General features: G+C 49.0%; 1 protein-coding gene and 1 long non-coding RNA gene across 3 annotated transcripts in view; both read left to right on the top strand.

Moving 5' to 3' along the window:
- Positions 1-1,545: 1,545 nt before the first annotated feature.
- On the top strand, positions 1,546-5,505 carry LOC142463591 (uncharacterized). Its single transcript, XR_012787461.1, has 2 exons — positions 1,546-1,997; positions 4,562-5,505. It is a non-coding gene; the product is annotated as an uncharacterized LOC142463591 (long non-coding RNA).
- Positions 5,506-12,398: 6,893 nt separating this feature from the next.
- The window catches only part of PRSS8 (serine protease 8), a 50,984-nt gene continuing 47,829 nt past the window's right edge, over positions 12,399-15,553 (top strand). Inside the window, exons 1-2 of one of the 2 annotated variants that reach the window (XM_075566535.1) lie at positions 12,417-12,519; positions 12,596-12,725. In XM_075566535.1, the coding sequence (XP_075422650.1) occupies positions 12,680-12,725 (46 nt within the window). In that variant the 5' untranslated portion in view covers positions 12,417-12,519; positions 12,596-12,679. Of the gene's footprint in view, positions 12,726-15,553 lie in introns of both variants that reach the window. The other variant, XM_075566534.1, reaches the window with a different exon arrangement.

The following is a 15,553-nucleotide window of genomic DNA, read 5'->3' as shown; positions in this document are numbered from 1 at the left end:
CCCATGTCCCAGTCTCACTCTCCCCCCCCCATGTCCCAGTCTCACTCCCCCCCCCATGTCCCAGTCTCACTCCCCCCCCCATGTCCCAGTCTCACTCCCCCCCCATGTCCGTCTCACTCCCCCCCATGTCCCAGTCTCACTCCCCCCCCATGTCCCAGTCTCACTCCCCCCCATGTCCCAGTCTCACTCCCCCCCCATGTCCCAGTCTCACTCCCCCCCCATGTCCCAGTCTCACTCCCCCATGTGCCAGTCTCACTCCCCCCCATGTGCCAGTCTCACTCCCCCCCATGTGCCAGTCTCACTCCCCCATGTGCCAGTCTCACTCCCCCATGTCCCAGTCTCACTCCCCCATGTCCCAGTCTCTTTCCCTCCCATGTCCCAGTCTCTTTCCCTCCCATGTCCCAGTCTCTTTCCCCCCCCCATGTCCCAGTCTCACTCCCCCATGTCCCAGTCTCACTCCCCCATGTCCCAGTCTCACTCCCCCATGTCCCAGTCTCACTCCCCCATGTCCCAGTCTCACTCCCCCATGTGCCAGTCTCACTCCCCCCCATGTGCCAGTCTCACTCCCCCATGTGCCAGTCTCACTCCCCCATGTCCCAGTCTCACTCCCCCATGTCCCAGTCTCACTCCCCCATGTCCCAGTCTCACTCCCCCATGTCCCAGTCTCTTTCCCCCCCCCCCATGTCCCAGTCTCTTTCCCCCCCCCCCATGTCCCAGTCTCTTTCCCCCCCCCCCCATGTCCCAGTCTCTTTCCCCCCCCCCATGTCCCAGTCTCACTCACCCCCCCACATGTCCCAGTCTCACTCCCCCCCATGTCCCAGTCTCACTCCCCCCCATGTCCCAGTCTCACTCACCCCCATGTCCCAGTCTCACTCCCCCATGTCCCAGTCTCACTCCCCCATGTCCCAGTCTCACCCCCCCCATGTCCCAGTCTCTTTCCCCCCCCCCCATGTCCCAGTCTCACTCACCCCCCCCCATGTCCCAGTCTCACTCCCCCCCATGTCCCAGTCTCACTCACCCCCCCCATGTCCCAGTCTCACTCACCCCCCCCATGTCCCAGTCTCACTCACCCCCCCCCATGTCCCAGTCTCACTCACCCCCCCATGTCCCAGTCTCACTCACCCCCCCCATGTCCCAGTCTCACTCACCCCCCCCCCCCCATGTCCCAGTCTCACTCACCCCCCCCCCCCCATGTCCCAGTCTCACTCACCCCCCCCATGTCCCAGTCTCACTCACCCCCCCCCCCATGTCCCACTCACCCCCCCCCATGTCCCACTCACACCCCCCCCATGTCCCACTCACACCCCCCCCATGTCCCACTCACACCCCCCCCATGTCCCACTCACACCCCCCCCCATGTCCCTCTCACACCCCCCCCCCCATGTCCCAGTCTCACACTCCCCCCCCCCCCCCCCATGTCCCAGTCTCACACTCCCCCCCCCCCCCCATGTCCCAGTCTCACTCACCCCCTCTCCCCATGTCACACACGCAGGAAGCAGGAAGCAACGAGATGCTGCTGTGTACTGTAGCACAGCGCAGCACAGCGCAGCACAGCGCCACCTAATGGCCAAAAGAAAAATTGCAGCTGCAGGCGGCTTTTTTCCCTCTGCTCCTGGCAAAATCGCCGCTGCTTCCTGCGCCCCCCCTAAACAATCTTGCGCCCCCCAGTTTGCGCACCGCTGCCATAGAGTATTTGATGATTAACATAGGTTGTTTCATGAAGAAATTCTGTTGCAAATGTGACTTGGGCCTACTTCTGCACAGTTACCCAAATGGTTTTGTTTTGGATTTAAAACACCAAGTTGGAAATCTAGCTGTATGGGGCAATACAGCCTTGTATTGGTGTGAGCGGTTTGCTAGGTAAAAGATGGGTTTTGGTGGGTAAAAAACAGGTCTTAAAACATTACTCCCACCCACCCTCCTTTTTCCACAGCTCGTGGGGCTAAAGGAAGGAGAAAGTCCAGTTTATTTTCCTGTTCCACATGGCAGTGGCCACTGTAAGCTTGACCCTTATTTGGCTTAATTATGCAGGTTTTGCTAAAAATCCCCTCCCTGCTGGGAGTACAAATGTGATTCCTTCTGCCTCTACGGAGGCGCCTGGCTCTCACCCGTATCAGTCTAGCTGAGCAGTAAGGAATGAATACATTTTAGGAAATATAGACCTCCTTGGTTTGTGAGAACATGGACTTGCATGGAACGACTTGATGAAAAGTCCCAGGTAAGGATAATGACCCTTGATTATTCCTCCTATGCTGCCACAAACAACCAGATGTGCCAAAGCAGTCCTGTTGGGGTGGATGGCCTGGTCATATACAGCAGCTATGCAGTCATTACACTTATATAGCAGCTCCCTACATACGTGTGAAATAGCCATTGCAGTAGAGTTACATGCACCGAGTGAGTGTGACTTAGTCTTCCCAAAGTAAAAAATTTCATATACTACCTGCACTGAAATCCACCAATGATGCTAAACAAAAATGACAATCAGCTGCAAGAAGTGACAACTTGAGATGCATGAGGGACGGTCTGACAGCTTAGATCACACCGAGTCATTTTTATGGGGCACAGATCGGTGGGGGGTGGGGGTTTCTCTGCAAAAGTGTTAATCATACAACATGTATTGAAGTCAAGGAGACCAATGATGCTGGGATTATGTGTCACTCAGTGACTGAGTGACAGGCCAGGTGGTGTCACAGGGCCCTCCTCCTGTCAGGGCCCTGCGTGGCTACCTCTCCTCTTACACTGCAGCCACTCCTCTTACACTGCGTAGCAGGTGCCCTCCGCAGCAGCTGCTGCCCGGTATGGGGAGGCTTGTCAGTAGTGAGGTGTCTCCCTCTGCAGACTCGCTCTTCCATCCCCCAAGCCACACTCTTATACCCCCTCCCCCCAAAGCCCCACTCTTACCCCCAGCCCCACTCCTCTTATACCCCCCCAGCCCCACGGAGCAGGGGGGAAAGGAACTGGAGCAGGGGGGGGGGGAATCGGAGCAGGTGAGGCATGGAGCAAGACATACCACTTGCTCCATTGAGGAAGGGGCGGGCCTTGCTTTGCAAGCTCGGATAGAGCTTGCTGCAGTCCAAAAAAGAAAACTTGACAGTGACAGCACGGGCAGCCAATCAGGAGAGGGGGAGGGTTTTTTTGGCCTATCTTGCAGGCGCATCGCGGGGGCCGGACCAAAGGATTATAAGGCCCGCAGGCCGGACGTTCCCCACCCCTGATCTATGGGAAGGCAAACAAAAAAGCCCAGTGAAAACTCATCTAATCGCCCATCTCTCAAAGATAAAAATAAATTCCTTCCCGACTCCCAAGAATTGGCAATCAGATTACTCCCTGGATCAACATCCTTCCCATGTTTACTTATTTGGTATATCCCTGTATACCTTTCCCAACTAAAAAGATGTCCAACTTGTTTTGAACAAATCTATTGTATCTGCCATCAGTCTCCATGGGTAATGAATCCCACACTGTAACTGCCCTTACTGTAAAGAACCCTTTCCTTTGTTGCTGGTGAAATCTCCTTTCCTCCAACCTTAAGGGATGGCCCCGAATCCTTTGTACTGCCCGTGGGATGAATAGTTCTTTTGAAGCTCCCTGTACTGTCCCTGTATATATTTGTATATAGTTATCATATCCCCTCTTAGACGCCTCTTTTCTAATGTAAATAAATCTAATTTAGCTAGCCTCTCCTCATAAGTTAGAATGTCCATCCCCTTTTATTAATTTGGTGGCTCTTCTCTGCACTCTCTAGTTCCATAATGTCTTTTCTTAGGATTGGTGCCCAAAATATACTTCATATTCAAGGTGTGGTCTTAATAACGCTTTATAAAGGGGCATCATTAGTCTGATAGTCTCACCAGCGCACCACGTGACGCGTCACTGCTCGGGATCACAATCCTCTTGCATCCCCTGGCGGCTGACGCATCACAGTGCGTAGTGAGCCTTGCAGTGAGGAGGGACTGGGGCCGGCTCAGGAGGCTGTAATGGGCAGGTGAGTGACCCGGATACGCGCGCCGCCAACCGCAGCGGGTCCTCATCCTTATATTTATCTGCATTATACCTCATCTGCCATTTACCTGCCCACGTTTCCAGTCTCTCCAAGTCCTTCTGAAGAGAAATGACATCCTGCTCGGATTCTATTACCTTACACAATTTAGTGTCATCAGCAAAGATGGAGACTTTGCTCCCGATGTCAACCTCAAGGTCATTAATAAACAAGTTAAAAAGCAGGGGTCCCAGTACTGATCCCTGAGGTACTCCACTCACGACTTTAGCCCAACCTGAAAAAGTTCCATTTATGACAACCCTCTGTTGTCTGTCCTTCAACCAGTTTTCAATACAGTTGCATATATTTTTACTGAGTCCAATTTGCTTTATTTTCTACACAAATCTTGTGTGGAACTGTATCAAAAGCCTCTGCAAAATCCAAGTAGACCAAATCAACTGCATTACCGTCATCTAAATTCTTGCTTGCCACCTCAAAGAAACAAATAAGGTTAATTTAGCACGATCTATCCTTCATAAATCAATGCTGACTATTACTAATAATTTTGTTTTCCATTAGGTATTCCTGAATATTATCCCGTATTAAACTTTCAAGTAGCTTCCCCAATAGTGGAATGACGTCGGGCTTGCAGGTCTGTAATTCCCCGGTTGTGATCTAGCTCCCCTTTATAGGCACCACATCTGCTTTATGACAATCTTGTGGTACTGAGCCTGTGGAAATTGAGTCCTTAAATGTAATGGTTTGGCTATTACTGAACTTAACTCCTTAATAACTTGGATGTAGAGTTGTGTGAAAAAGAAATTACACCCTCGATGAATTCTATGGTTTTGCATATCAGGACATAATAACAATCATCTTCTCCTTAGCAGGTCTTAAAATTTAGGTAAATACCAACCTCAGATGAACAACAACACATGACATATTACACTGTATCATGATTTATTTAACAAAAATAAAGCCAAAATGGAGGAGCCATGTGTGAAAAACTAAGTGCACCTTATGATTCAATAGCTTGAAGAACCACCTTTAGCAGCACTAACTTGAAGTAATTGTTTTCTCTATGACTTTATCAGTCTCTCACATCGTTGTGGAGGAATTTTGTGGAGACATTTCGCAGACAGGTCCCCGCCCCGTGGAGCTTACAATCTGTTTTTGTTTTGTGTGCCTGAGGCACAGGGAGATAAAGCGACTTGCCCAAGGTCACATGGAGCCGACACAGGGAATTGAACCAGGTTCCCCTGCTTCACACTCTGCCAGTCAGTGTCTTTACTCCCTGAGCCGCTCCTCCTCCCTCTTTCTTGAATATTTGTTATTATTTCTACATTGTTTGATATTACCAAATCCAGTATTGCCCCTCTCCTGGTTGGTTCCTCAATAATTTGGGTCATGTAATTGTCTTTAAGCACCCCCAAAAACCTGTTTCCTTTTGTTGTAATGCTATGCTAATCTCATTGCCCCAGTCTATGTCTGGATAATTAAAATCACCCATTATGCAAACATGACCCAGTTTTGATGCCTTCTCCATTTGCAAAAGTATTTTAGCTTCCTCAATCTCGCAGATATTTGGTGGTTTATAGCATATCCCTACAAACATTTTCTTTATACTTTTACTGCCCCTGCTCATTTCTACCCATAAGGTGTCTACATTTTCATCATTCCCTTCATAAACATCATCTTCCCTTATACAGCTCAACTCCGTTATAGCGCGATCCATTACAATGCAAATCCACTTATAACGCGATGCAAGCGTGGCTCCCAATTTTCGTATTTATGAATACTTTACAACACGATTATTGGTATCTTAAATACTTTATTGTACAATGCATACAATTGTATATTATTTCTAAAGCGATCCGCTTATAACATTAACTGCCCTGTCATGAGTTTCATCCCACCATGTTTCAGTAATGCCTATGATATCATACTGCTCCCTTGCAGCTATTAATTCAAGCTCCCCCATTTTATCTGTCAGGCTTCTTGCATTAGCAAGCATGCATTTATGTTTTTTTTTTTTCCAGTCTGCACTATTATCTTTATCTGCTTTTCTGCGCCAATTGGGTTTAGTCTTTAGAAGTTTTCTCGTATTATCTGTATTTGCTATGAGTGTCCCGCTGCTGGCCAAACTTGCACTTTCCCCCATTCTACCTCCATAACCCCTTGATATTTTCTCATCTATTCTATTTAGTTGATTTGTTTCATTCCCCTCCCCCTGCCATCCTAGTTTAAAATCTCCAACCTTTTTAACATTTGCCCCCCCCCCCTTTCCCCCAGCACAGAAGACCCTTCTTCATTGAGGTGCAATCTGTCCCTAGAATAAAGATTCTCTTGGTGATGTGCTCGGGGATTCAGTCAACAAGGAAGTCAGACCGTTCCACAGTGATCATGTTTTACAAGTTTGCCTGGCTTCCAAACAGCATGTCTGCGGTGTATCCAACCCCCACCGTCTGCCTATAGAAACATGATAAGAGCATGCAGGCACTTTCCCTACCCTGAAGAGCTTGCAATCTGTTTGGTGCACCACGGTAGAGACAAAGCAGGGTCACACAGAACTCTCCCTTGGTGTCACGCCAGCCTGTTCCACATCGAAGGTCAGTACAGTTAACATTCCAGCAGTGTGACTGCGGGCAGTACTCTGCAGTGTTATTTATGATGCACCTACATGCATAGCGCAGTACAATAGGGTTGGGAGGATGAGAATGATAAAATAACTAACATTAACATATTGTTACAGTAGGTAAGGAGGACCCTACCCCAAGAAGCTTACAATCTATAGGGAAGGGAAAGTGGAAACAATGTACAGGGGGGTGGGATGGTGGACGTCGGGTTGCTGCTTAATTGAAGTCCCTGTCACCAGACCACATGTCCCAGAAGTGATGTCACTACACATTGTTCAACTTTGAGTCTGTCTCTTGGGAATGTGCTCTGGGTGCACCTTGAAGTTGTGTAACCAGAAGAAGGTGTGTCGGTTTCTGCATTCAAAAATGCGGCTTGACTGCTCCAGTTACCTAGCAGCTAGGGTTATGATGTCACTGGGGCGATGACCTCATAGGGGAGAGAACCTCTTCACATTTTGAACACCCTGAGTATGGAGTAACAGGTCTCTTGGCTGATAGAGCTGGAAAGGTTTAATGGTGATCTCTAGCACATAGAAATAAGCCGCAGCTCTCTTCAAATGAGGTTAATATAGAGAAATGGGTGGCTGGTCTCTAGTGATACTGTATACATGCCCTCAGTACAAAATGGCTTCATAGGACAAGAAAGAGATACAAGAGCAACATTTGGCTTGGAAGGTGTCGAGAGAAATTGCAGGTTTCTACCAAAGGATAGATTGATTGTATTGCACCTCTCTTGCTTGAAAGGGTTAATGGAGTAATATGCTGCAGATCTCCATTAGATAATGTACTAGGAACAGAACAACGCTCTGCGGCAGATTTTTACCCATTTGTTTTGCCAGCCACTGTTTAACCACGAGACTGAGGATTAAGTGTCACTTTCAGTTGTTATTTGTCCAGAGAACACACGAGTCATTGTCAAGGCTGGTCTGCTCAGGTGACCAATACGTGACTGCCCCTCGTTCACCCCCCCCCCCCCCCCCAAACATCACCCCACCCAACATTTCTTCATCCTTGCTTGGTACAGGGCATTCAGGGGTTAAGATGTACATCTGATATTCAAGTATGTCCTGGCATACAGGACTGAAACCACATGCTGGGTACACTGACTGAGACGCTTGTGTTCACAATATATTTAGGTGGAACCGTGACCGCAAATGATCACACGTTACAATCATGTCCTGGCCTCGAAATACCGGATGAGTGTCTCGCCCATGTAGAATTTACCAAAGGTTGAGCTTGGTGTTACTCTCCTGGTTACAGCTCTAAGCACAATGAGTGAGATATAGGGAGTGCACACCAAAATAAGGACATTGTTCCTGGGATAATTCGGACTACATTGAAGTGTACAGGGGTTACTTACTAAAGTCTCTTAATGCACCCAGTCCAGCATTGATTGGAATGGCAATTAATGCAACGGACCTAGGTAAATAACTCCCCAAGCGATCAATCATCTTCCAGTGTCTGCCATCCAAGGACTGCCTTCCAACCAATAAGTTGGGTCCGAGCCGATGGGAAGACTCCGGGAGGTATTTAGATTGAGAGACCGCTGTGCTCTGCAGCACATACCCTCATTGAGGAGACCAGCGATAGGATGAAAGGCAGTATAGTCGGCATGGATCCACATTGTGGGGGTCCTAGAGGTACATAGCATATTACAGTTGGATGGGGCAGCAGAATTAAGTCCCCACCTGTGTCCTCTCAATTCTACATGACAGCCTGTTGTTCGCTCATCTACTGAACGCTGACGTTATTTTGGAATTGCTTCAGTGATTCTCTGCTGGTGTTTATTCTCCCACCTGGTATACTTGTCTCTGCGTCCCTCTGTATATATTTTTTCTATATCAGTGGTTCCCAAATCCGGTCCTGCCGGGACCACTCGGTGCAGGTTTAATGGCAATCCTGTCACAAGCGCAGGTAGCCCAATCATGTTCACTGAACCCCCATAGCCCAAGAAGGGGTATCCGTAATACCGGCACTGTTAGTCGGTCCGAACAGGACTGGAGTTGGGAACCTCTGCTGTAGAACAGTTCTGGAGTTTGGAACCTCTGCTCTAGAACAGGTCTGGGCACAGCTATAAGCAAATATACCGCTGGGGTACTCTAGGGGGGATATTTGAATCTCTGAATGAATGTGGATTGAGAGTTGTATGTTCTCTCAGAGTTGGTTATTCTGAGTAATGTGTGCTGATGTGGTCACTTAGCGTCGTTATATTTTATGATACCTGTGTTAAAAATATGGTACCATTCCCCCCCCACCCCCGTTTCTATTTCTGTATCCCATTTCCTTTGTAAGTAACAAAAAATAATAATATATAAAACGCTGCAATAATGCAGGTTCGCTGGATCGTACGCATTTCTAGATACGAGAGGACGTAAAACCCTGGTCTGGAGTGACTGGAATCACTGCGGATTTATTCAGGTTAATAAGAAACCTGAGTAGGGGGAAGGGAGAGAGGCGAGTGAAACTGTTTCACTGGCAATCAGGAAATCAACGAGAGGAGATAAAGGAATCGTAAGAAGAAGCTTGTCACGTTCAGCCACGCCTGCCAATAACAAAAGAATGGGCTCATGTTTATGGAAATCAAAGTATGTGCATATATATATATATATATATATATATATATATATATATATATATATATATATACATATATATATATATATACATATATATATATATATATACACACACACACATATACACATATATATATACACATATATATACACATATATATACACACACATAGGGGCCATTACAGGGTGTATGGTGCATATACCTGCTGGTACCCGGAGGGCTGAGTCGTCCGCCGATGGTAGTGGGGACACAGGAACAGGCTTCTGGGGTTCATACCCCACATATCTCCTTAGCAGTGCAGCGCCTCCACCTGCCGCAGGCTCCAGGAGCTGAAGGTGATCCCCCACGGTAGAACGTATTACCTCTCCCCCCAGTAAGGTCACGCACCAGGCAGGAGGTATATGCAAACAGGCCCGGTTTATTACTACACTCTGCAGTGACATTTACACAAGCAAATATCCCATACAGGAACTTCCATAGGGGGGAAACCGGTGCACTGCGTCTCACAAAAAGAAAATAGGGATATGATAATCAAAAGGATTTATTTAGATAAAAACATGTTTTTACTGATTTCCTTATTCATCAACCTGTGAGTAGAGTTGACTCTCATTGAGAGCTAATATTCTTTAACCACAGATGTGGAATACATTCTGTCCCTCATATCAACAAAGAGACTCGTGAGGTTTACCGGAGACTTGAGCACCGGGGTTTTGAGCAGTAATGCTCTGGGGATTTTGTAACAGTTACACAGCAGTCTTATGCTGGATACAGTCCGTCAGGTCAGCTATTCACTGGATGATGGTCCCTGGACCGTCACTACAGGCCAAGGGCACCCGCCCTGGCTATTCCCCACCTTCCTAGCAGAGGCAGAGGTATGGTCCACACTCGCTCTCCCCCGGAGGGAAGAGAACATGGGAAGGCCCCAATCTCAGGCTCCCAGTTGTGTGACCTGCCTTCCTCAGGGGGACACACATGGCTTCTCCATTTTGGCTTTATTTTTGTTAAATAAATCATGACCCGGTGTAATATGTCATGTGTTGTTGTTCATCTGAGGTTGTATTTACCTCATTTTAAGACCTGCTAAGGAACAGATGATTGTTATTATGCCCCGATATGTAAAACCATGGAATTCAAAGAGGGTGTACTTTCTTTTTCACGTGACTGTATGTCTGGGGTGGGCGTCCTCCGTGACTTCCTACACGCGCTCGGATACTGAGTTTTCAGCACGCTGAAAAAAAGTTCAAAATTAATTTTTAAACCGAAGATGTGTAGTAACAGGGAGGGATTTCGCTGGCGCCAACCGCGTCAGCGCCGATTTACCGGCACATTTAATATTTTCACAAAGGAACCACCAGTAAAGCAAAGAGCTTACTGTCATTTGTAAAAAGGTCTTAGAGCAGGGGTGGGGTTTGTAGGGACTGATTGAGCCATCTGTGCTGAAGTAGAAGGATATCTTGAAAACCTGACCTGTTGGTGGCTCTTGAGGACAGGAGTTTCCCACCCCCGGGTTAGAGAGACGGAGTACGTGGGATTAAGGGACGGAGTACGTGGGATTAAGGGACGGAGTACGTGGGATTAAGGGACGGAGTACGTGGGATTAAGGGACGGAGTACGTGGGATTAAGGGACGGAGTACGTGGGATTAAGGGACGGAGTACGTGGGATTAGGAGACGCAGTACGTGGGATTAGGAGACGCAGTACGTGGGATTAGGAGACGCAGTACGTGGGATTAGGAGACGCAGTACGTGGGATTAGGAGACGGAGTACGTGGGATTAAGGGACGGTGTAAATGGGATTAAGGGACGGAGTACGTGGGATTAGGAGACGGAATACGTGGGATTAGGAGACGCAGTACGTGGGATTAGGAGACGCAGTACGTGGGATTAGGAGACGCAGTACGTGGGATTAGGAGACGCAGTACGTGGGATTAGGAGACGGAGTACGTGGGATTAGGAGACGCAGTACGTGGGATTAGGAGACGCAGTACGTGGGATTAGGAGACGCAGTACGTGGGATTAGGAGACGGAGTACGTGGGATTAGGAGACGGAGTACGTGGGATTAGGAGACGCAGTACGTGGGGGATTAGACGCAGTACGTGGAATTAGGAGACGCAGTACGTGGAATTAGGAGACGCAGTACGTGGAATTAGGAGACGCAGTACGTGGGATTAGGAGACGCAGTACGTGGAATTAGGAGACGCAGTACGTGGGATTAGGAGACGGGAGTGTGCGGGATTAGGAGACGCAGTACGTGGGATTAGGAGACGGGAGTGTGCGGGATTAGGAGACGGGAGTGTGCGGGATTAGGAGACGGGAGTGTGCGGGATTAGGAGACGGGAGTGTGCGGGATTAGGAGACGGGAGTGTGCGGGATTAGGAGACGGGAGTGTGCAGACAGCGCGTTACGGAGCTATAGAAATAAATACAATTAACTATAAATAAGGGATGACGAACGCTAGGTTAGAAGATTATACATCGAACGTCACATCAGACATTATCATCAAACTCATATCAGATGTGTACAAGAAATGAATAACAACAGCACGCTGGCATCGTTACCTGGGAATGTGTGTTAAAGGGACTTGTAACTGGGCTATATCATCTATACTATATGGGAAACAAAGGGAAATAAACTTATTTAAATAAGAAATAAGTGAATTTATAACTAATAAGTAAAAAAATAAGTGATGCTCAGTACTTGTATGTATTACTGCTCTTTGAGCAATGTATGTATGCATGTCTTTATATAGAGCCATTAATGTACACAGCGCGTCACAGCAGTAACACACGGGACAATCATATAAATAGCAAATAACACATAATGGGAAGAAGCGCTTCAGACATAAAGGTAACATTTAGGAAAAGGAGTCCCTGCTCCGAAGAGCTTACACTCTAATTGGTAAGTAGCGTCCTAATGACGGGTGTGTGAGATTCAAGACCAATATATGAGTGCGGCCGCTCAGACAGACTGTTCAGGAGACCGGTAATGTGCAAATACCTACAGAATCTGAATAAAAGAGAGGAAATAATTCCGTGTAAGAGCGCGCAGAGAGAGAATGGGAGACGGCCAGCACAGGGTGGCTATGTGAGGCAGGTGCAGGGGAAAGAGATGGGACGGAGGGGGGAGGTGAGGCGGAGAGAGAAGAGGGAGGGGAGGTGAGGCGGAGAGAGAAGAGGGAGGGAGAGAGGGAGGGGTGGAGAAGCAGGTTGAGTAAGTTTCTCAGGTGAAACTCAAACCTTGCGAACGCATCCACCTGCTCACATCTCAGAGCCGGGGCTGGACGAGGGCTACTGAGAGATCTATTGCCTGACGCCATCCATACGCCTGCACCCTCCGGGAACGCGGAGACGCCATCCATACGCCTGCACCCTCCGGTAACGCGGAGACGCCATCCGTACACCTGCACCCTCCGGGAACGCGGAGACGCCATCCGTACACCTGCACCCTCCGGGAACGCGGAGGATTTGGGATTAACCGTGGGAAAATGGCGCTCTTGACCCTTCTCTGCGTCTCGCTGCTCCTTCAAGGAGGTAAGTAACAATTAGAATACGGCGACGGGAACTCCAGGAGTTGGGTTACCATCAGTCTGGGTAACCCACAACGGACTAGTCTCCTCCCCCCTGCCTCCTCCGGCAGTAAATTCCCTGAGGATATCGGGGGCAGCAGCATTAATACCCGGGTGGGTGTTTTTGAAGGTAGCTGAGATCCCCCTTATCCCAATGTGACTGGGTGTAAGTGAGTTTTGTACTTCACCACTTCGCTGGCAGATTTTCTGTGATTACAGGAGATGAGGTCACCCTACGTTACACATAAACCCAGGACTGTGTGAGCCTGTCCCTGATACCCTGCAGTCAGGGTATCACCCTGCATCACATATACACCCAGGACTGTGTGAGCCTGTCCCTGATACCCTGCAGTCAGGTCACCCTACATTACATGTACACCCAGGACTGTGTGAGCCTGTCCCTGATACCCTGCAGTCAGGGTATCACCCTGCATTCAGGGTATCACCCTGCATCACATATACACCCAGGACTGTGTGAGCCTGTCCCTGATACCCTGCAGTCAGGGTATAACCCTGCATTCAGGGTATCACCCTGCATCACATATACACCCAGGACTGTGTGAGCCTGTCCCTGATACTCTGCAGTCAGGTCACCCTACATTACATGTACACCCAGGACTGTCTGAGCCTGTCCCTGATACTCTGCAGTCGGGGTCACCCTGCATCACATATACACCCAGGACTGTGTGAGCCTGTCCCTGATACTCTGCAGTCAGGGGGTCACCCTGCATCACATAAAAACCCAGGACTGTGTGAGCCTGTCCCTGATACGCTGCAGTCAGGAGGTCACCCTACATGACATATACACCCAGGACTGTGTGAGCCTGTCCCTGATACTCTGCGGTCAGGAGGTCACCCTGCATCACATATACATCCAGGACTGTGTGAGCCTGTCCCTGATACTCTGCGGTCAGGAGGTCACCCTGCATGACATATTCCGATGTTCTTATTGTGCTTAGAAGGAGCAGTCTGTGCTATTATGTAACCTGCTTTTGGGCTGGCCCCTGGGTGGAGAGGTTTGTCCCTCCTTGGTATAGCAGGGTGTTCATGTCTGAGGTGCTGGGTGAGCCTGTCAAATAGATATTTCCTAGAAGCATAACATCATAATCCCTCCCCACTCAGGACAAGAGGCCACATAATCCCTCCCCACCCAGGACAAGAGGCCACATAATCCCTCCCCACTCAGGACAAGAGGCCACATAATCCCTCCCCACTCAGGACAAGAGGCCACATAATCCCTCCCCACTCAGGACAAGAGGTCACATAATCCCTCTCCACTCAGGACAAGAGGCCACATAATCCCTCCCCACTCAGGACAAGAGGCCACATAATCCCTCCCCACTCAGGACAAGAGGCCACATAATCCCTCCCCACTCAGGACAAGAGGCCACATAATCCCTCCCCACTCAGGACAAGAGGCCACATAATCCCTCCCCACTCAGGACAAGAGGCCACATAATCCCTCCCCACTCAGGAAAAGAGGCCGCATAATCCCCACTCAGGACAAGAGGCCGCATAAATAATCCCTCCCCACTCAGGACAAGAGGCCACATAATCCCTCCCCACTCAGGACAAGAGGCCACATAATCCCTCCCCACTCAGGACAAGAGGCCACATAATCCCTCCCCACTCAGGACAAGAGGTCACATAAATAATCCCTCCCCACTCAGGACAAGAGGTCACATAAATAATCCCTCCCCACTCAGGACAAGAGGTCACATAAATAATCCCTCCCCACTCAGGACAAGAGGTCACATAAATAATCCCTCCCCACTCAGGACAAGAGGTCACATAATCCCTCCCCACTCAGGACAAGAGGTCACATAATCCCTCCCCATTCAGGACAAGAGGTCACATAAATAATCCCTCCCCACTCAGGACAAGAGGTCACATAAATAATCCCTCCCCACTCAGGACAAGAGGTCGCATAATCCCTCCCCACTCAGGACAAGAGGCCGCATAATCCCTCCCCACTCAGGACAAGAGGTCACATAATCCCTCCCCACTCAGGATAAGAGGCCACATAATCCCTCCCCACTCAGGACAAGAGGTCACCTACTGCCCCCTGCTTTGCGGGCGGTATAGTGAGAGAGAGGCCTGTCTCCGGGTAACATGAAGCATGCTGGGAAGATGTGGGGGTCTCGCCTTCTGAATAACCTCCGTCATTTTAAATGAACGTCCTACCGGACTTTTACCAGAAAACGGGTCTTTTAGATATAACGTTCTGTTTATTGTGTGAACCTTTTCGCTGTGAGGAGGCTGGCTGCAGCGCATTGCTCTGCGTAGTGTTATATTGCTCTGCGTAGTGTTATATTGCTCTGCGTAGTGTTATATTGCTCGGCGTAGTGTTATATCGCTCTGCGTAGTGTTATATCGCTCTGCGTAGTGTTATATCGCTCTGCGTAGTGTTATATCGCTCTGCGTAGTGTTATATCGCTCTGCATGGTATTTACATAGCTCTGCGAGTTACTATATCACTCCGCGTGTTATTACATGGGACTGTTGGGTATCGCTCTGCGCATTGGTATCGCTCTGCAATGCTGTGTGGCGTAGTATCGCTCTGCAATGCTGTGTGGCGTAGTATCGCTCTGCAATGCTGTGTGGCGTAGTATCGCTCTGCAATGCTGTGTGGCGTAGTATCGCTCTGCAATCCTGTGTGGCGTAGTATCGCTCTGCAATGCTGTGTGGCGTAGTATCGCTCTGCAATGCTGTGTGGCGTAGTATCGCTCTGCAATGCTGTGTGGCGTAGTATCGCTGTGCGCATTGGTTTCGCTCTGCAGTGCATCGCTGGGT

Source organism: Ascaphus truei, chromosome 11, assembly GCF_040206685.1.
Source record: "Ascaphus truei isolate aAscTru1 chromosome 11, aAscTru1.hap1, whole genome shotgun sequence".
Lineage (NCBI taxonomy): Eukaryota > Metazoa > Chordata > Amphibia > Anura > Ascaphidae > Ascaphus > Ascaphus truei.
The sequence above is the reverse complement of the archived record's forward strand: the minus strand, read 5'-3'. Positions and strand labels throughout refer to the sequence as shown.